At 39.7% G+C, this 22,162-nt stretch overlaps 1 protein-coding gene across 11 annotated transcripts in view; it reads left to right on the top strand.

The window, feature by feature from the left end:
- KCNH7 (potassium voltage-gated channel subfamily H member 7) overlaps positions 1–22,162 on the top strand; it is a 343,770-nt gene that overhangs the window by 178,087 nt on the left and 143,521 nt on the right. For all 11 annotated transcript variants that reach the window (XM_073305646.1, XM_073305643.1, XM_073305642.1 and 8 more), the window contains exon 3: positions 15,908–16,063. In XM_073305646.1, coding sequence (XP_073161747.1) covers positions 15,908–16,063 — 156 coding nt within the window. The remainder of the gene's footprint in view (positions 1–15,907; positions 16,064–22,162) is intronic.

Raw genomic sequence — 22,162 nt, 5'->3', positions numbered from 1 at the left:
AACTTTCCAGGATATAGCTCCCCATTCTGTAGGTACAGCCTGCCTTCCTGGTTCCTAGATGGGTAACTTTGCACTTGCCTATATTCAAATGCATTTTGACCCTTCTGTATAACTGCCCTATCCTCATCATTATTAACCACTCCAACAATCTTTGTGTTATCTGCAAATCTTATCAGCAGTAATTTTATATTTATTTTCAGATCATTGATGAAAACATTGACTAGCATCTGGCCTAGTGCCAATCTCTGTTGAATCCCCCATTCGCTGATGATTCTCCATTGTTGACAACTTTGAACTCTGTTAGCCAGTTCTTAATTCACTTAACAGGTGCTTTATTGATATTGTATAGTGATATTTTTAAATCAGAATGTCATGCAGAACTAAGGTGACCATATGGCAAATGTGAAAAATCAAGACGGGGGTGAGGGATAATCGGTGCCTATGTAAGAAAAAGCCCCAAATATCGGGACCGTCTCTATAAAATCGGGACGTCTGGTCACCCTATGCAGAACTAACCTAAATGACTTACTGAGTTTTGGGAAATTAGTCCTTTTGAAATGCAAAGTGTGTATACATATATTAATTAATTACTGGAAAGGAAGCTGGTGGCTGCCTAGGGGCCAGTAATCATGACCTGATTACATTCAATATGGACAAGCAGAGGACATTCTCATCCAGTGATATATATAAGTCTAAGTCTAAGTCTCATCCAGTAATATATATAAGTCCATTCTAAGTCAAGAATAATACATAATATATATACTGGGTGATATTGTCCTCTGCTTCTTCATATTGAATGTAATCAGGTCATGATCACTGGTCCCTAGGCAGCCACCAGCTTCCTTTCCAGTAATTAATTAATCTTTATCCATCATAACGAGGTTCAAAATGAAGTTACCTCACCTTTACTTTTGTGTTAAAAAAATTATTATCCAAAATACTTAGAAACTCCAGGGATGTTTTACTACTGGCTGCATGAGATCTTCAGCGGATGTCTCTGAAATTGAAGTTGTCAACTGCAACAAAATTTTGCTTTCTATACACTACAGATGTGTTTAAGGAATAATTCATTCCATTCTCTGGTTTGATTTGGTGGTCTCTAACAGAACCGCAGCAGTACCTCCTCCTGGGCTTTGTTAGTTAGCACATTGATTTGTATGCATTCAAGATCCTATGGTTCTGATTTATTGGTAACTCTGAAATAGGTCTTGGTGTCTTTAACATAGACTGTCACACACACACACACACACACACCACAGATACCTCTTTTACCCACTCTGTCATAAACAGGTTATAACCAGTGTTTTTATCCTCACAATCATGTGAATAGTCCCACCAGATTTCAGTGAAGCCAATTATATAAAATTTCTTCTCATCAATGAGAATTTCCGATTTCTTCTGCTTGTTACCTAGACTCCTAGCACTGGTATATAAACAATTGAAAAATGCCTTTTCTTCATGTTCTTTGTCATATCAGATCAATTTCTTTGTGACACACTGAGTCTGAATTGCTTTTGCCACCTTTGCACCCTTCCCATGCATTATTAGTTTAACACCCTCCTGGCTGCTCCAACCAATCTCCAACTGATATGATTAGCCCCCTACCTCTGAGATGCAGGCCAACCTATTCATACAGTCCCATCTCCCACTGGAATGTGGCCCAAAGTTCCACAAACCCAAAACCTTCAGTTTCACACCAGTCATGCAACATGCGGTTTACTTTTAGCATTTTCTGGCTTCTGCCTTTCACCCATGGGACTGGAAAGATCTCCAAGAAGATCACTGGTATTTCTTCTTCTTCAGCTCTCTCTTCTACAATCTGTGTAGTTCCACATGATATCCCATCATTGGTTCCAATGTGTATCATCACCAATGGAGACTTGTCTTACAATTTCATAATCCTGTCTGATCTTGTAGTTACAGCTTGTGTCTTCACTCCACAGAAACATCCAGCTGTCCTTATATCCCTTTCTGAATTCTCTGTCCTTAATATGGAGTTGCTGATGATGATTGCTTGTCTTCTTCAGATGGTTGAAGATCTTTTCTTGATAGTTTCTTGCTTCATATTACAAGGATGCCCATCAGGTGTGTTCCCTGTAGCTTTCAGTTCTGTTCTTCCAGAGTCAAGTTCCTGGATTCAAGGCTAATGATACTTAGGATCTGTACAATGTGAGTTTAATTGTGCCCAGCCCTGCATAGTTGCCCATAATGAGATACCCATTTGCTTTCCATTCCTGAACAGAGTCTGGGATTTTTGTTCCTCTGAGTATAAGGAAACATCCTGTGCCAGCCCCCATAGAGAGTGTTGGGAGGAGCCCGAGTATAAGTCCCATGAGTATAAGGAGAAATCTGGTGCCAGCTTCCTTAGATGGTACTGGGAAGAGCTCCACTCCCTCAGTACTGGCCAGTGGAGTGCATGGTGCACTTACACTGAGCACATGATGCGCTTGTGAAAGGGTGCAGTAGTGGGTGCCGTCTCCTTCTGTGTCTGGAGCCACTATGCCTGACTGAGTTTTGCAGTTCAGGCCCAGATCTACAAAGCAATTATAATTGGTTTATCATGTCATCTTTCATAAAGCCCCAGAGGACAGTTTAAAACTGTTCTGCTTTTTGATACTAACAATTAAATCACCAAAGCCTTGACTTCTGTGGAGTTGCACAGGGCTAACAATAGAATTTGGTCCCATACTGTACAGCCCACACTGCTTCAAGACATTGGCTGAATTGAGACAAATTAAAAGGATGGAGTTTCAGCCTTCAACTTTTCCCCTTCTTGCTTTGGTGTGTTTTTAAATCAGTGCCTAGAATATCTGACATGGTTTAATTTGGGAAAAGAAATTAGGGTACTACACATAAATGTCTTAGTCTGCACTTTTTCTGCATAAGGGACAATATTTGACAATCCAGCATTCCTTTTCCTCCTGAACATAATGAGACATTTCTGAACTGCATACCTGGAGGTGCAAAACTTCTAATGAGGGTGTAGATGGGGATCAGCTGAAAACAAAAAGTACATTTCCAGATTTAGCATGTAAGATTAAATAAATGTTAAGTCTAAGCTATCTAGTAATAATGAATGTGTAACTATTTCTCTTTGTCCACATCTTTTAAACATATTTTTACTTTTAAGGGATATTTTCCCTTAAAATAATCTCATGATATTTATAAACAGGCACTAAAGTTTCAGTCATTCTTCATGTTTCCATTATGAAAATGTTCTGAAAGAGGAAGTGTCCCATCATTGTTTTTATGAAAGTTTAACCTGAATCTACACATTTGGTATCTGATTGTAAATGGATAGGGCTATTGCTTTTAATAAACTTTGTGGAAATGTTTACCAAAACCACAAAACCTGTGTACAGGCACAGTAAAATCCCTCCATTTTTGAAAACTATTTCAACTACATGGAATTAATGTAATTCCAAGCACTGTGATCTTTCTATTTAACAAGTCTCTGTTTTTCACAGACATTGAAAAATGAATGGAAACCTAGAGCTGCAGAAACCTGATTACTAGAGATTTGCACACTGACAAACAACCCCCTGTTAATTCATAGAAAAACATAACTTCAACCCATTTGCACTGTATATATCCTGCTTCTGTATTACTGGGTGGGTTAAGTTATTACTGACTGAATTTAACCAATTGCTACAACTAGTTGCAACTGAGAATCTGTGCCATTTATTCACAAGCCATTCATAGGCAACACTGACCTCATGTAGGATGACAATTCATTGGGGATATTTCACCTCTCCCCACCCCACCCCCAACCTACTCCACCCCACCCCACCCCACTGAGACAAAGAGTGTTTTTTGTTTTATGATGTCAAACTCCAGATCCTCTCTTGCAATAGCTATAAAATGCAATTCTTGCCAAGGATCTGACATTTTGGTACCCCTTAGATAGCTCTTATTTCAGCTCCTGCTCAGCTTGACTATATTGTGCATCCACTAAAGTAAAAGGGCATGTTCCCATATGAGTATGGGTTTAGAAAAGATGAAATCTAGTGAGTTTGCTGCAGTTGGACTTCCACAGTCTGTAACAGATAGAGTCATAATAAAGAAGGAGCAAAGAAAAACCTCCCCAGCCATTCAACAGTCAACATGCAAGGAGTTAACAGATTTAACAGTTAACAGTTTTCCTGAGAAAATTCCTTCCCGACCCCATATATGGCGATCAGCTAAACCCTGAGCATATGGGCAAGATTCACCAGCCAGATGCTACAGAAAATTCTTTCCTGGGTAATTCAGATCCCACCCCATTCAGATCCCATCCCATCACAGGCCATTAGGCCTATTTAGCATGAATATTTAAAGATCAATTAATTACCAAAATCATGTTATTCCATCATACCATCTCCTCCATAAACTTTTTAAGTTTAATCTTAAAGCCAGATAGATCTTTTGCCCCCACTGCTTCCCTTGGAAGGCTATTCCAAAACTTCACTCCTCTGATGGTTAGAAACCTTCGTCTAATTTCAAGTCTAAATTATCTGGTGGCCAGTTTATATCCATTTGTTCTTGTGTCCACATTGGTACTGAGCTTAAATAATTCCTCTCCCTCTCTAGTATTTATTCCTCTGATATATTTATAGAGAGCAATCATATCTCCCCTCAACCTTCTTTTAGTTAGGCTAACCAAGCCAAGCTCCTTGAGTCTCCTTCCATAAGACAAGTTTTCCATTCCTCAGATCATCCTAGTAGCCCTTCTCTGTACCTGTTCCAATTTGAATACATCCTTCTTAAACATGGGAGACCAGAACTGCACACAGTATTCCAGGTGAGGTCTCACCAGTGCCTTGTATAATGGTACTAAAACCTCCTTATCTCTACTGGAAATACCTCTCCTGATGCATCCCAAGACCGCATTAGCTTTTTTCACAGCCATATCACATTGGCGGCTCATAGTCATCCTATGATCAACCAGTAGTCCAAGGTCCTTCTGCTCCTCCGTTATTTCTAATTGATGCGTCCCCAGCTTATAACTAAAATTCTTGTTATTAATCCCTAAATGCATAACCTTACACTTCTCACTATTAAATTTCATCCTATTACTATTACTCCAGTTTACAAGGTCATCCAGATCCTCCTTTATGATATCCCGGTCCTTCTCTAAATTGGCAATACCTCCCAGCTTTGTATCATCTGCAAACTTGATTAGCATACTCCCACTTTTTGTGCCAAGATCAGTAATAAAAAGATTAAATAAGATTGGTCCCCAAACTGATCCTTGAGGAACTCCACTGGTAGCTCCCTCCAGCCTGACAGTTCAACTTTCAGTAGGACCCGTTGTAGTCTCCCCTTTAACCAATTCCTTATCCACCTTTCAATGTTCATATTGATCCCCATCTTTTCCAATTTAACTAATAATTTCCCATGTGACATGGTATCAAATGCCTTCCTGAAATCTAGGTAAATTAGATCCACTGTGTTTCCTTCGTCTAAAAAATCTGTTACTTTCTCAAACAAGGAGATCAGGTTGGTTTGGCATGATCTACCTTTTGTAAAACCATGTTGTATTTTGTCCCATTTACCATTGACCTCAATATCCTTAACTACTTTCTCCTTCAGAATTTTTTCCAAGACCTTGCATACTACAGATGTCAAACTAACAGGCCTATAGTTACCCAGATCACTTTTTTTCCCTTTCTTCAAAATAGGAACTATGTTAGCAATTCTCCAATCATACGGTACAACTCCTGAGTTTACAGATACATTAAAAATTCTTGCTAATGGGCTTTCAATTTCGGGTGCCAATTCCTTTAATATTATTAGATTAAGATTATCTGGGCCCCCGATTTAGTCCCATTAAGCTGTTTGAGTTTCACTTCTACCTCAGATATGGTAATATCTACCTCCATATCCTCATTCCCATTTGTCATGCTACCATTATCCCTAAGATCCTCTTTAGCCTTATTAAAGACTGAGGCAAAGTATTTGTTTAGATATTGGGCCATGCCTAGATTATCCTTAACCTCCACTCCATCCTCAGTGTTTAGCCTTGTATCCTTGTTTCATAGACATAGTTCATCATTTTTCTATATGTTGATATTTATATTGCTTTTCTTATAATCCACGTTCTACACACACATACAGATCTCTATCTTTGATTTTCTTCATTCGCAGTTTGATTCTTTTTTCCTTGTAAAATATTTAATCACTCTATATTTTCTGAGAGTTTTTATGTACGGTTAAATAACACAGCACCATGAAACTGTCCTCTCATATAAAATGTACTCAGCATTACAGTTAATCACCCTGGTTCTATTAGAGTGTAGGCATAGATATTAATAATTATGAGTTTGGCAATAATTGTGTCTATTCTGTATTATAAGAAAAGCTACGGTAGGGATGTAGCTATTAAAATATACCATAAATGGAATAAATGTAAAAGAAAATGAAGTCTTAAGAATGCTGGTACTTTTCAGACTGCCAGATGATTGCTGGGAGATCCACAGTCTACAGGGGGTTAATTTTATAGTTGGCTAACTCAGAATGTATCCCCCCTCCAACACTGTATGCATATGCCTTACACTCTCTACAGCAGTCATGTAAATCAGAAGTCTTAGTATCAGCAGTCTCATCAGTAATACACTGAATATCTATTTGATATGGAGGGTGCAGTGAACTGTCAAGGGGAGCAGGTCCCATTAAATCATTGTAAGTTCCCTAATAAATACCAGCCAAATATATTCTTCCTCTCTTTCCCCATCCCCCCTCAAATGTAGCTCCTGGAATGAAGAGGGACATAATACATTTTAACCTGCCAGCTATTTTTAGTTGCTCCTCCGCAATGAATCTTTTAAAAGAGACAGTCATACAGATCCATCTGCAGCAGTTTAATGGAAACTTGTGAATTCCCCATTCTTGCCACACAAGGTAGCTCATTTTCAGTCAACTGGAGCTGGAAAATGATTATGTAAAGTCACAGCCCCAATTGCATAGGTTAAAATTATGGGAATTATACAGCCCATTCCCAGAAGTTGTGTGTGGAAACTAACTATACACATTTTGATAGAGTGGGACTGTGGTGTAGCAGTTAAAGACTAGACTTCTGGGTTCTGTGCTTGGTTTTTTCATTGACCTGCAGTGTCACATTGGACAAGTCATTTAGTTTCTCTGTGTTGCACTCTGACCACATGTAAAATGAGCAGAGTAATACTTACATACTTTGCAGCAGACTAGTTGACTTAATTATTGTGTGTTATGTTTTTTGAGGTTCTTGGAAGGGATGCACTATACAAGTGCAAAGGATTCTTATTCTCAGAGGTTCCTCCTGTTTCCAGTATGTTGAAGTGTAAGGAGAATCCAGAAAAAAGACATACGCATCTTGTATTTGAAGGCCAAATTTTTGACATATTTTGAGCAGAGTGTTCAAAACTCAGCTGGCTCAGAAGATCTATAGGAGCAAACTGAACCCCGAGAGCAAAAGGGCAAAAAGCAGCTACTGACATACAGGTTTGTTAGATCTTTCTTTCACGCAGGGTATTTCTGAATCATACAGTTAGCTCCAGTGTTCTTGCCCAATGTTCTGAATTTGTTTCACTGAGAGATGGGGAAATTTTCTAGAGGAAGACTGTGCTTCTTACCAGTGGTGGAAATGTTTCACTAATTTTCCTGTAAGTGATAATGAGCTAGGCTGGCAAGCTTGTGGAGAGCCCCTTATTCTAATGACAGGTTTCAGAATAGCAGCCGTGTTAGTCTGAATTCACAAAAAGAAAAGGAGGACTTGTGGCACCTTAGAGACTAACCAATTTATTTGAGCATAAGCTTTCGTGAGCTACAGCTCACTTCATTGGATGAAGGTGCCACACGTACTCCTTATTCTAATGCTATCAGCAGACTGAATGGGGTTACAGGCAATTGGGGTAATTTTCCTGATCTCTGGATACTGCTAAATTTTATCACTGGGTGAAGTTACTCAACTATGGGGTTCATAAAAATGCTACTGAAAAGCATTTTTTTTTTTTACTTTGGAAATGGCCAAATGGCACCAACTGTCACATGTTTACGAGGACATTTTTCAGAAAGGATACCCTCAAATTTCACCCTAGATTACAGAGCTTTCATCCCTTCAGCAACAAGCTATAAACATCTCCAGCCAGGGCCCTAAAGTTTGTTTACAAAGTGATGTTGCCTCCTGCCTTGCTTTTTGAGAAATCACTTTTGTTTGAAGGAGAACACAATGGTAATATATTTTAGTCCCTTACTATTCTAGGTGAGCACCCTCCCCCACTCAGTTTATCACAGACTAAGGAGCAATCCCCCCACCCCTTTTTAATATTTGTTTAAATATTAGAAGAACATCATTGACATGATAGCATACAGCAAAAGCCAGCAGAAGCTTGGCAAAGGGTTCTGCCTGCTTAGAGTAGACTTCAAGCATCAGGGAGATATAGTTCATTTACAAAGGTTTCATGACAAACAATAAGTGTCCTGATTCCTGACCCTTAGCCTAAACCATCAAAATATAAAGTTTTTTCCTCAGCTAGAATCTGAGCTCAAAGCACAAAATAAATGGGTTTTTTCCCCCAGCAGTAGCTCTCAGAGATCACACAAGATAGAACACCCATTTTCTAGATGATGTGCTTTGGGGTTTGTTTGGGTGGGTGTTTGTTTGTTTGTTTTAATCAGCTGCACCTTTGCTCTCTTTATATCCCCTCTCTGAGAAGGCGGGGCTTTTTTGAAGAACATGCTTCTTCACTAGCCCTGTTAGTAAATGACAAGCAGTCACATTGTCAGGTGTCTTCATTTCACTGCAATCTTGGCAGCTCTGCAGGAGCATCTGGCTGCTGAAGCAAGGTTTTAACCCATTGTCTGCCATGGTCCTGTATCCTTCTCTGGTAAAAGATATGGGTATTAAGATTAGAACCAAAAGGTCTTGTATTTATGTTCATGTATGAATAGCATGGACATTATCATAAAGAAAAATGTATGGACATTATTATAAAGAAAAATATTGCATATACATTTAGTATAATCACAAGTGCAACATGTGTAACTCACTGTGGAAATGTTCAGAATAAAATATATCTGTTATGCAGTATATCCCTCACAGGCTCCTAGCCAGCCATTGGTTGTCTGGCTATGCCAAAAGGAGACATTAGATATGGGTTTAATCAGGCCGCAACTTTATTATTGACAGATGTCTGGGACTAACCCAGTGGATAAAATGTGTGCAGTGCAGGTGCAAAATTTATGTCCCTCAAGCAGATTCACTGCTGGAACCTTACCAATTCCCACCAATTCTGGGGCGGGGGTTGGGGCTTCCACAGCTCCCCCCCCCCCATTTATCCAAGTCCCTCCAGCAATTCCCTTGCTGGGACCTTACTACTTCCAACCAGCTCCGGATAAGGGGGGGGGGCTTTCATCAGCTCTTCCCCCCACCCCCTTTTCATCCAGGTCCCTCCAGCAATTCCCTTGCCGGGACCTTACTGACCATGCCCCCTCATAGGAGGGGGTTAAGGTGGACTATAATGATGTGGGGGTTTGCTCCCTGCCGTACCAGTCATAGGAGTCCCCAACTGCCCCCGGCTTGCTCAATTACCAAGCACCTCTCCTTAATTCCTTTTCCAAGCCATTTTTTCATTCTTTTGTGCCTTAATTTATGGAGTACCTGCACTGAACGTTCGCCACAAGGAGGCGCCAGCCATTAGCTTGGCTGCTGTGAGTAAAGAAGGGAGGGGCCAGGCCCAACTGACCTTTTTAAGCCCCACATTCCTAGATGGTGAATCATTTTCCACATTGACTGCTCTTTCCAGCAGCTTTACGTCTTCCCTCCTGCCCCAAGCCAGAAAACATTGCCCTCTTCTTCCGGCCAACCAGCCAAACTCCTCCCTGCTTAAGTGCTGGGTGGTGATTTGAAAATGAAAGCAGATGGAAAATCCTGCTCATGGAAACCTCTGTTTCATTAACAGTGCTTTAGTTAATAAATAATATAACCCATGCTGGATTGCTGATCACCAGTATTGTTTGCTTTAAGTAAAGTGTACATATACTACAAAATGGAAAAGAAATAAGTGTGTAATACTAAAGTAAATAATGTGGAGACATATGCAAGGAAGTAGCATAGGCAGCTAAGGTGACCACACACATTTCAGGGAAATGAAGGAGAGCTGTAAGATAAATGCGGCACAGAATATATATTTTTAAGGACAGCACCTTCGTTTTTTATGCATGGCAAAAATCTTATTAACACAAAAGCCTAATTTTTTACAATAGAGTATGATTATTTGCACTACTGTTGTAGAAGTATGTAACAATAGTGTATGCTATTTTGATTTTATGTGGGAGAGGGGACATTAGGCAACAAATAAGAAGTGTCCCTTTAAAAAAAAGGACAGATTATTATGCAGTGAGAGACAAATGTACCCATACGTATTCTTCATTCTGTGCACAGTACCAGGCATATATTCTCAAACTGAATCTCAATTGTCCAGACCCTCTCTAGCTAGATAGACAAACGATGCCATAAATGGTGAGATTCATGCCAAATAAATAAACACTGTAGATAGTTGCAGCTGCAACTGAGGCTCATAGAAGCTGGAAATTAAAGTTGTTTCATTCATTCCGGTCAGTTTGCCTGAAATAACAGTGATGCCTGACCTTCAAACCCGCTAATGAGTGACGTGAACAAAAAAGTACAAGGGACTGAAATGTGAAATACCCATGTTTTGTTGCAAGTAATTTATAATTGATTTTAAAAGTTTAAAATAATCTTTAATTAATAGATTCTTCGCCCCCCCACCCCCACCCCCGAGTTTCCATCTCCTTGAGGGCATGCATTTTGAGTATGTATCTTGAGGGCAAAACAATGGAATGAACATTTCAGGAAAGAACAGGCAGCCTTCCCTCTTCCCACCCTGCCCCTCCCCCCTCCACTCCCCACCACACCTTCCCCATTCTCTGTATTATCATAAAGGATTTATGTTCTATAATTACTTGGATTTTTCCCCCTGAAACAGTCACTCAAGTGTTTCATTCATATCTTTATTCAGAGATAAAGATGAAGCTGATTCTGAAAATGATTTGTCTAACACTACAGCAGTGTCTGCCTCCTCTCTCTCACAGACAGCCCATTTACTCTCCCCTATGTTTGCTCTTTCCATTTGCTCCTTCCCTGCACATCTCTCATCAGCACCTTCAGGCCAGGAAGGAGCAGCTGTGTGGATTGGACAGCAGCCACTCTGGGTTTTCCAGGGGTTGAAGGCCACAGCAGCTGCAGCAGGAGGGCGTCATAGCTCCTCTCTGTGTTTGAAGGCATTGGAGCGGGTGTAGTTGGTGTATGGACACATTGCCATGCAAACACAGGCGGCACAATACAAACAGAGCTGGGCGACATTTTTTGGACAATCATTTATTAGCTGGAAAATGCAGCTTCAGGGCGACTGAAACTATTTGTGGAGTCAGGTCAAATTTGGTGCCTAGTTTCAGCTGAAAAAAATTTAGAAAAAGTCAAAATGTTTCTTTCTGACATTCTTGTACGGAAGTGTTTTGATTTTTCATTGCAAAAGGATGTTCCCTTTAGAAATGCAGCTAGATTTAAAAAAAAGGGAGGGGGGAGAGGGGAATAAAAACCACACAAACAATTAAACAAGCCAGAAAGCCGAACAGTTTCGTTTGACCCCAAATGATTTTTTTTCTTTATTTGGTTGGTCCATTAAGCCAAAACATCAATGATTTGCTCAGCTCTACAAACCCCTATATATATCTCACGGTGATTCTGAATCTGTAGAATTGATGAGCTTTTGGTAGATATCTTATATGTTACTCTTTATGGATAAATATTCTGTCAGACATGTTTGGCAATGTGAGTTTGTTAGGTTTGAGGTCAGACTTATTTGCAAAGAACATGGGACCTTTTGCTAAGGGGTTTCTGGGTCACAGTATTTCAGCAAGGGATTGCTCCATCCTAGCCCATGTTCTCCCTAGGATCCTGTTGTGAAATCATAATGCTGGATTTCTAACATCAAATTAATTTCCACAGCAGAGTGTGGGCTGATTTCAATACAAGGTCATACACCCATGATTTTGCCTTAAATTCAGGAATAAGCAGAAGGAGACATTGGGCTACTGTTTAGAAAGAGCTTTTCTAAACATGGAATTCATACTGCCAAGGAAATTTCCAACTTTTCTCCAGTGTCTCTCAATCTACTCATATAGCGTCCATCACAGTAATAATTTTAACTATATATTTGAATTGTTTTCAATGGTAAAGTAAATGTTTATATTTCATGACAATTCCTCAATAATATTCTTTTAAAAGCTGAGACATGAAGCTTTGGTCTTTCAGCACACTAATCTAATTTCCAATACCACTTGGATATTTAATCAATTTGTTAATAAAGGTGTAATTTTAATAATTATTCTGATTACACATCTTTTGCTTTCTCAGTGGCTACAGATAAGAATTGCAAATTCCAGAAACTTCATTAAAATTTGTATTGCTCATCAGAGGCATTTCCTACTTTCAGAATGTTTCAATAAAGAGGACAAACACGGAAATCATGCTGAGTGCCATGACAAGTAATTGAATGACTAAGAGTGCAAATATTGGATAATATTGTTTACAAACAAGTTACTTATTACTTCCTTCATTACTGTCAGCTTCATTAGAGAATCAGCTACTTTTTTCCCCAACAAGTATTTATCTCTTTACTCTGGTGTTTTATAGTCACAGCTGCCTTTTGTCTTATTCTTACATTACTTATTTTCATTTGGATACAAATAATCTAGCTTTTGTGATATTGACATCATAACAAAATGTTACTTAAATGTGAATTATGCTGCTTAGTTGGTACCGTAGCCCCTTGTGCTCTGAGGCTGTCAGACCAAATGAACTAGAAGGGGTTTGGTTTGGTGAGGTGGCTCTGGAAGCAAGGCCTTCACTAAGGATCAGCAAACTGGGTCGAAATTCTACTTTAAGATTTCCTGTAGTAGTCTAGTACAACAGAGTGTAAATTCTGAGGCAACTTTATTTAAATTAGAGAATGGACGTTTTTGGTGATAGTACAATCAATACAATAATCTCTGTCATATTTATTTTGATATTAACTTCAGTTTAGTTTAGGCTGTCCCCACATTTCAGTTTTCAATGTGCTGCTAATTTTTGTATCGATCACACTTAGTTGCATTGTAGAAGCTGTCACAGGTTAGCTAGATGTTTTGACAGCTGGGTGAAGGGCAGAGATAGAGTCTGGTACTCAAAAAGGCTTGAGAGGTAGAGTGGAATTGTGGGATAAGCATATTACCTGGATATTTCCACTAAAATGATCATCCATGAACTATTTAGACATTTAATTTTCCACATTGTTTTCCTTAGCTTTCAGAGTTAACTCCCTACTTAGATGAATGGAGGTAGTTCACACCTCTCAGAGCTCATCTTTCAGGCTGTCTGCAGACTCAGGCAGAGAACATGGTATTGCCGTATATTTGGTTCACATTATAAGGTTTAAACACAACCAAACTGGCAACACGTGTATATTCCAGTGGAATCATAGACTATGCAAGACCCTGCCTTGAAGCAACACCTAGATGGTACAGGAAGCAGTGTTAGGGAATTTGTTAGCTGGCACCTTTCCCTTAAAGGTGGAGTGCTGCTTCAGGTGCTATCTCTTGGATGAGATGTAAAATGCAGACTCTGATCACTTGTAGTCATTAAATATCTCCCGGCACTTATTAAAAGCCCTGATGTGTTGGACAAATTCTAGCCTGGTTAAATTCATTTGACCAAATACTCTGTTGTGTAAATGATATAGCTCCATCAACTTCATTGGAGCTATGTTGATTTACACCAGCTAAGGATCTCTCCCTCTTTGTGTTCCTAAATTCTCCCTGCAATTTCCTTTGGCCTACAGTATTATTCAATTTCTGTCATGTTCTTGTGCTGTATTTCTCCTCAGAGGTGAATCACTACCTATGGTGTACATATCATTTGTACATGCTTGGGAGTGAAATGTTCTCCGTAAATGTGAAATAGCATTAATACTTCGTGCTGTGGGAAGACATGTTAAAAGCTAAAACTCCCTTGAGTGCAAAGGTAGCCTTGAGCATGTGTTTTGTCAACTCTGTTGGTCACTGTCACCCTTGTTTCCCAAAACCATAAACATTTGATCCACTGGAGTTCAACATTCTTCAAATCCACGTGAGTTTCAAGACATGTGAGTTTCAATCCAAGACAATCTCCTGCCCTTTGATTTTTCCATGAGAGGCTGGAAGTGGCAGGTTGCAGGATCATCACTTGATTAGTAAATCTGTATGTCACAACAGAATCCACATGCTGAAAAATTCAAAATAACAAGCTACGGATGGAAAGTAACAATGTCTTTCCAAATGAATCAAAAAATGTCATTTTAAGTGTTAAAAGTCAATATGTATTTTGGTTAATTAGCTGAAAACATAATGGTTATTTCTAGCCTCTCTTCAGACTCTCTGTTTAACCAGTCTATGTTGCAATGCTTGGCCCGCAGCACTTCTATTTATAGCTCTCATGGAACAGTCTTAAATTGCTTATTTTCTGTTTACTAAAGTCATCCCCTTTGTTACTATGGAAACTGTGGCAAGTGCCACAGCTTAACTGTTTTATTAAATGGATTGAAGGTACAGCTGCAAAACTTGAAGGGGCAGCATGTCCATTTTTATCCGTAGCTCCAGCTGCCTTAAATACCACATTACAGCAAATGTTACATTAACTACTAGGGGCCAGGTTCTGATTTCAGTTACAATGGTGTAAATCTTGAGTATTTCTTTTTTCAGTGGAGATACTTCTGATTTATTGTGGTGGGACCCAGATCAGGATCTGTCCTTAAAAAATTACACTGCCTGTCAAATGTCGGTGATTATTACATTCAAATGGATCACTTACAGATGATGTTCCTGCTCATCTTGGGAAGACACTTGCTCACAGTTGTATTTGTGTGAAGCTTTTAGGAGAATATTATCTTATTTCTTACAGCAATCACATTATTGTTCGAATCAGTGCATTCCACTAATGTAACACCAGGAATCAGAGAGAAGCTAATGACTTTGTCAAATATCAGTTTTCCAAGGAAAATTATAATGATGAACATAGGACAAAACTTTTAAATCCCTACTAAGGCACATATGTAAAAGGGCCTTGAATTTCAGAAGTGCTAAGCAATCATACCTCCTGTTGACTTCAGTAAGAGTTGTGGTGGTCAGCACCTCTGAAATTCAGGCCACTTAAATTAGGTCTGTCACCATGGATTGGGTGCCTAACATCAGTTACTCAAGTTAGAAAATCTTGGCTATTAAGGTTTGGAAATGTGTTTGATGATAGAATGTGAATCACCAGTTAGTATGATCAAGTTTAAAACAAAGGACTTGTTTCCATTAACATCATTTTTAATGCAAAAATCAAAATGCCATTGTGCAGACCCCAAAATAATAAGAACAAAAATAAGAATGGCTATATATTTATACACATAAATGTTTAATGAGTGATTTTCTCTATTGTAACCAAACCAAAAAGCTTCAAGAACCCCTGACATTTAGGAAGTGAATGTGGCTTTGTGTTCTCCAATAAGCATTGTGGTTGATGGGGTAGCTTGCCTGTGGCATTTGATACTGAATACCTCCACAATGTGATGCTGTGTGTTTATATTCAAAGCATTTCCAGTGAATAAAAACCAGTGCACCAAAAGAAAGTGGCGACTTACCTGAGAAGTCTTTTGGAACAAGTTAACGTGATAAGCAATTAGAAGACACTTACATTTCCTCTGTGCCAAAAATGGTCTTATTTAAATAAAAAATGCTTCATGTGTCTGGTGAGCAAAAGAAACAATCTGCGGAATTTTTGACATTACTGGAGTTATTGGTGAAAGAAAAAAAGAAACTATGCAGATTTCTTTGACTTACATAAACTTCCTTTCTTTTTCTCCCTTCTTAGGGTCCACCTTCATTTGCAACACCCACATAATCCCAGTGAAAAATCAAGAAGGAGTAGCTATGATGTTTATTATTAACTTTGAGTATGTAACAGATGATGAGAATGCGGAGTCTATTGAGAAGTTCAACCCGATATTGCCAGCCAGACTTGTAAACCGTAAGTGGGGGGTGAGTGGAGGAGGGAAGGGGAGAGAAAGCGATCATATATTGCTGTTATTTTCATTGCAGAACAGTTTCATCCACGTTATAATTTCAGATATTATGAATTAAAAATATATCAATAGACCTAATTGCAAAGAGAATTTGCTACTCTTGACAATACTTACCGCTCCTATAACTGTGGTAGAATTTTAACATAAGTAACTTTTTAGTTACAGGTTTCCACTACAAGCGTGTCAAATTTGACTTATTTCTAAAATAATGTATTTCAGTTTGACACATTTCAGCAAAAAGTGATTAAAAATATGAACTAAAGTTGAAAAACAAACCCGACCAAAACCATGTTATCCCCAAATATCCTACTTCTATTAAGAGTCGGTACCCTACCATAAATCTAGGCAAATTTAAACTAAATCTCAGGAGACACTTCCTAACGAGAGCTGAGTGTGTAATGCCAAAAAAAAATCCATTAATATTCATTCAAATCTTTAAGGGCTTGATTTTGTGCCCAGTGAAGTTGATGGTAACTCACCCGTTGATTTTGGTGGTACAAGGATAAAACCCTACATTAATTTACATTGGCCATTCTCATGTGCCTTTTATGTTTTCATTTGCAAACATTTGAATTTTATGGAAATATTCATGGAAAGTTAATTTAATAGCTGAATGCACAAGTATTCCCAGAAATTAAATTTTAAATTTGCATGCACACGTATTCAAATCAGAAGTACCTGCATGCTTATCTACTCAGGAGATAAAAACAATCTATGAAGAAAACATTTTAAAGATCTACATCAAATACATATGAGAAATCATGAACCACTTGCAGATTGCCTGTGAACACAAAAAAAAGAGGTTAAGTTCATCAAATGAAAGTATTCATTGGGAATCATTTGTTTATTCCTAACGGTGAGGGCTATTAGACTGTGAAATGGCAGTGCAAAGGAGGCAATGGAATCCCCATTGCTTGACACATTTAAAACCAGACTTCAAAGCAATAGGAGATACACTGTAGAGAGCAAACCTGCTCAAATAGAAAGATGCAATGGATAATCTAATAGGTTTTTAGTCTCTCTAACTCCTAGGAGTCCATGAATATTGTTAGTCCAAACCTTTATAGGCTAAGAAATCAGAGTCCCAATCAGTTCCACAGTTAGGGTTCATATCTGGCAACTCAATGTATTGCTGAAACAGCACTGGGCTATATGCATGACGACATGTTTTACTTTACAGCAGTTTTAATGTATTTTTCTGGCAGAGTATTTCAGCCTGAACCAGTGTTGGATAAATGAATGTAGTTGCTATTCCTCAGGGAGAGTGTATTACGTGACTGAAAAGGGGGGTTCTAGTAAAACAACAACAAAACCCTTTGTTTCTACTACTCAATTATTATTGTCTTTTGGGGAGCTCTATGCTCCCCTTCCCAAATGGAAATGCACACAAAGGTACTTGAGGAGCCACGGTTCCACACCATCCTCCTTCAGTATCACCAGCCTGGTGCATGCAGATAAGATATCCTTAACAAAAGATAATAAAGACATGGCAAATCTGAAGCCCTGCTTGGTGTTCCCTATTGCCCCCACTTTATACCCACTCCTTGATCCAGCATTATGGATACTCCACCACAGCAGTGATCTTGTGACCCCTCTGACTAGGGAACACACAATATGTAATAAAGAGTGCTGCTGCTCAGAAGCATCGGCTACCAGTTATGCCTTTTCGAGAGTGGAATATGCTGCAATAGAATGATTGCTCCCTATTCCTCTCCCTTCTATCCAGGCCACTACCCTATGAAGCTGAGCTTATGCATGTAGCAGGGATCCAGCATCTGGAGAGTTGGAGGAAACTTCTCTCTATGTAATAGAGCTGGTCAGAAATTTTCCAGTGGAATGTTTCTCTGTTGGAAAATCCTGATTCCTCAAAAGTGAAACATTTCATGGAAATGCCTCACCTTTAATGAAAATTCATTTCAAAATGAAAATTGAAAACAAAAGTTTTGGTAATGTCAGAATATTCCATGTCAACCTTTTTGGAACAGACTGTTTCAATTTTTTCTTTCAAAATGACTTCTTTTTTTCAATTTATATTATAAAATGATATATAAAACGAAAAAAAAGTTGAAATTCAAATGATATATATTGAAATACTTTGAATTTTTTGTTTGTTTGTTTCTTTATGGAGCCGAAGAAATTTGAAATTGCACCATTTCCCAAAATAAAAACTCTGGTTCTGGTAGAGCTCTACTGTGTAGCTTTCATGGCCCATTTTCTGCAGAACCTGCATAAATTTGCTCACCTTCACTTCATGCAGTCATTCCCTGAAAATTTCCTCTTACACATTCAGCTCTTACTGACAGATTCCCCAGAGCTAGTACCTGCTCTTAGTGAGCTAGAACATGTTCTGGCAGTGAGCATTATTATTGTCCCCATAGTCTGGTTGGTCCATTAACACTTGTAAAATTGCCTTTAGCATTACACTTAATGTGATAAAGGGACTTGGAACCTCAGCCCTCTGACTGGAAAATAACCTGCCCAACTCTTTCTGGATAGAAGGCAAGGGGGGGCCAGAACATCATTGCAAGTGCCCAGGGGAGATCTCCCCCAGTCTAAGTACAGCATAGGAGTGACTAAGTGGTCCTATGCTGCTTCCCCACCCCTGCAAGCCGCAGTGCAGGGAATGAGAGGGACTGTAGTGCACAGCGCTACTGCAATTCTGGATTGCTCCTGATTAAAGCTACCTTTGATCCCTCCCCCTAGGCTGTGCCCTCTGTGCTGCACCTCTTGGAAAGCCAGCCCCGAACCTCACCCATTGTCTGCCATGCATTATGTTGTGGTTAAAAAGTACAGAAAGCATGACATTGCTATAGTACCTGCAAGTCGTTTCAAATGCAAGAGAGATTTCAATCCCTGTTTTGTGAGATGCACCCTGAAATAATGTCTTCATTAAGATTTGAGGAAGAACGTTTTGTGGGTAATACAATAATTGGATGTAAGTGCACAGAATGGACTAAATTCTTCCCTCTGTTACACTTGTACAACCCCACTGAAATCAATAGTGTTGTTTGGGTATTACTGTGGAGAGATTATTGCCCATCATTTAAAACTAGCAGAATGCCTATAATGGGGCCTGCTTATAATGTATTGCAATTTTTTTACAATATTTATGAAAAATATTTCCTTTACTCTTCCTCCTTTTAAAAACAAACAGTCCAAGCTGTATTTTTCCTTTGTTTTTCATATAGTACATTCAACAGACAGTTGTACTTTTCTAGAAATATTACCATTAAAATCCCATCAGGAGGTATAGTAATAGTGATACAAATTATGTCTGCTAGCCTCTAATACTATTCTGTGTCCATTTTATGCAGGGTATGTCTTTAGGTGTTTTGAATATCTTTGCTTTACTATTAGTTTTCAAACGCAATTTTTTATTATCATAATAAAACAGGATGGTTGAATTTTCCCCCAGTGTAGCTATAAAGGTAACATTGGTAGTGGGGGGGGGAATAGAGTGGTAGTAAGAAAAGAAGTGTCCTTCCCCCAAAAAAATTTCTGGCCATCAGTTCCTGTTATCTGTCTTTAATACATCAGCACGTATACTTGGAAGTGTTCTGATGCCCCACCTGAGGTCTCATGTACATACTGTGTGCTTCAGAATGCCAACACCCATTTGCCTGAATTGCACTTGTCCCCAGACCCAGCTGCAAACTGCAGATGCCACCCCAATCCTGAATGAGTAAGAGCCAAATTCATGTGCAGGAAGCCCCAGCCTTGTCAGTCCCTGTCTTAAAACTGTAACAAAGGGGTAGATTGTGAGAGGACTCCCCCTTAACTGTGAATCAAGAGAGCCCATCCCTTGCTGGTCTTATTGCCATGTATGCCCTCACAGCCTCCAAAGGGCAGATCCCAGGCTCACCACCCTCCTGTAAAATAATGGTTCACCCTGGCCTCCTTGATCCATCATTGACCACCTCAAGATTATTACCACCAATTGCCCCTCCCATTGTATAACCCCAATTCCAAATCCCTGCCAAAAGAGTCCCTACAGGACCCAGGTACTAGTTTGCTGATTCAAAAAGCTCCAAAAATGCTACCAGAAAAGTTGCCTTGAACAAGCTCACCTCTTGTCCACAATGACATAAGGGCTCTAGGATCCACACCAGATCCCTAAGCATATTAACAGTGATGAGATGACATGCATCCTCCCTAGAGTCGGTGCTTCAAAATCACCCCACTGGAAACCTTCCAACTAAAAACCCACTACAAGGATCTAGGTAACCATTCAGCCTACTGACAAACATAAGGGCCAATGTGCGAGTGGAAATGGTAGATGACACCAGTTGCCAGGTTACTAACGACACCATTTAGTGCTGCAACCATTCCTCTGTAATGGGCCATACCGGAGACAGGCCCTCCCATTCCTGAAATTGCACAAAATCATTAACACGTCTCTCATAGCTCTTCAATCTTTGTGGAAAAAAGAAAAGGAGGACTTGTGGCACCGTAGAGACTAACCAATTTATTTGAGCATAAGCTTTCGTGAGCTACGGTGCCACAAGTACTCCTTTTCTTTTTGCGAATACAGACTAACACGGTGGTTACTCTGAAATCTTTGTGGAGCCACCAGTCTCTGTGCTATACTGACAGCCAACATCTGCCAGGGTTCCATAGTGCTCACAGCATCCGTTCGAGTTCCTTGCTGGCTCCTGGTGCCAGCTTGTGAAATCTGTCTATCTGACAATGAGACAATGCATCTGCTGTGCCATTGTCAACTCCAGGCACATGTCTGGAAGAGAAACAGATGTTAAAGCTTAAACATTGTAGTACAAATGCCATCACCAGACTCATAACACTGCGTGATCTGGAGGACTAGCAACTGATAACGTACTACTGCCCTGATGTCACACCAGAAACACAGCCTTTTATTAGCAAACTCCATTCCCCAAATGACCACTGCAACCAAAATGGGGGAAAAATCCAGAAATGTTATATTCTGCACTATCCCAGAATATCCAGGTGGAGGGCCATTGCTGGGTATGCCACCTGCTTTGGTAAAATACCTCAAAACCTGTACTTCCCAAAGCATTCAAATGAATCTTTAAATCAGCCTCAGGCATCCATTCCTCCCTCCACAATCCATTAAAATGTCTCAGCAACTGTCCGTCTGCCCCCCCGCCCCCCCAGGCACCCCCTCAAATAGTAACTCTTATAAAATGGTGAGGTTGAGTTATGCCTCTGGTCACCTCTGCAAGCCAGGAACAGAATGCCCACCCCACTGCTACCACCCAGCAGGCAAAAATAAGATGTCCAACAATAGATTACAGCTCAGAGTGGAACTTTCCTGGCCACTCTTCCTCCTCTAAACAAGCCCTGTAGCTCCTGAAGCTTCTTCTGAGGGAGTCACCATATACCCACCAGTATGTCTAGCTCAATCCCCAGGAAGGTCAGTTTAAGGTACATCATTTTTTAACTCCCCTAGGGCTACCCTCGATTTTTTATCCAAGGCCTGAAAGGCATCTATCAGGCTAACACAGTGGTCAAAATTTGCCCTGCCTGTGAACAATAAGTCATCTAAGTAATGCACTACCTGCCGTAAACCAGCTTCCCACATCACTGCCCAGTGAAGCACTGTGTTAAATTTCTCAAATGCTGAATAGGATATTGCACATCCCATGGGCATTGCTTTGTCAGAATAAAATTGTTCTTTGAAAAAGAAACACAAAAGGTTAAAGTCAGAAGGATGCACTGGCAGCAGTCGAAAAGCAGACTGACTATCACACTTGGCCATCAGTGCCCCTCGGCCACAAGACCTAATCACGCACACAGCCTCATCAGAGGAGGAACAGCACATAAGAACAAAATGCTGAGTCTATGCCATTGTTAACTGAGCTATCATGTGGATATGACAGGTGGTAAATTAAGCGATATTCACCCAGCACTTTCTTAGGGACCAAGCCTTGGTGAGACACCAGCCAGTTCTATAGAGGTATGTGATCGAATGGCACTGCTGCCCTAATCTGTTTCTTTACAGTATGACCCATTCCCACAAAGGACTTCAAACTTTTGTACATCACATGATTTCTTTCCTCCTAACAGGG

This window comes from Lepidochelys kempii, chromosome 11 (genome assembly GCF_965140265.1).
Source record: "Lepidochelys kempii isolate rLepKem1 chromosome 11, rLepKem1.hap2, whole genome shotgun sequence".
NCBI classification, from domain to species: Eukaryota; Metazoa; Chordata; order Testudines; family Cheloniidae; genus Lepidochelys; species Lepidochelys kempii.
The sequence above is the reverse complement of the archived record's forward strand: the minus strand, read 5'-3'. Positions and strand labels throughout refer to the sequence as shown.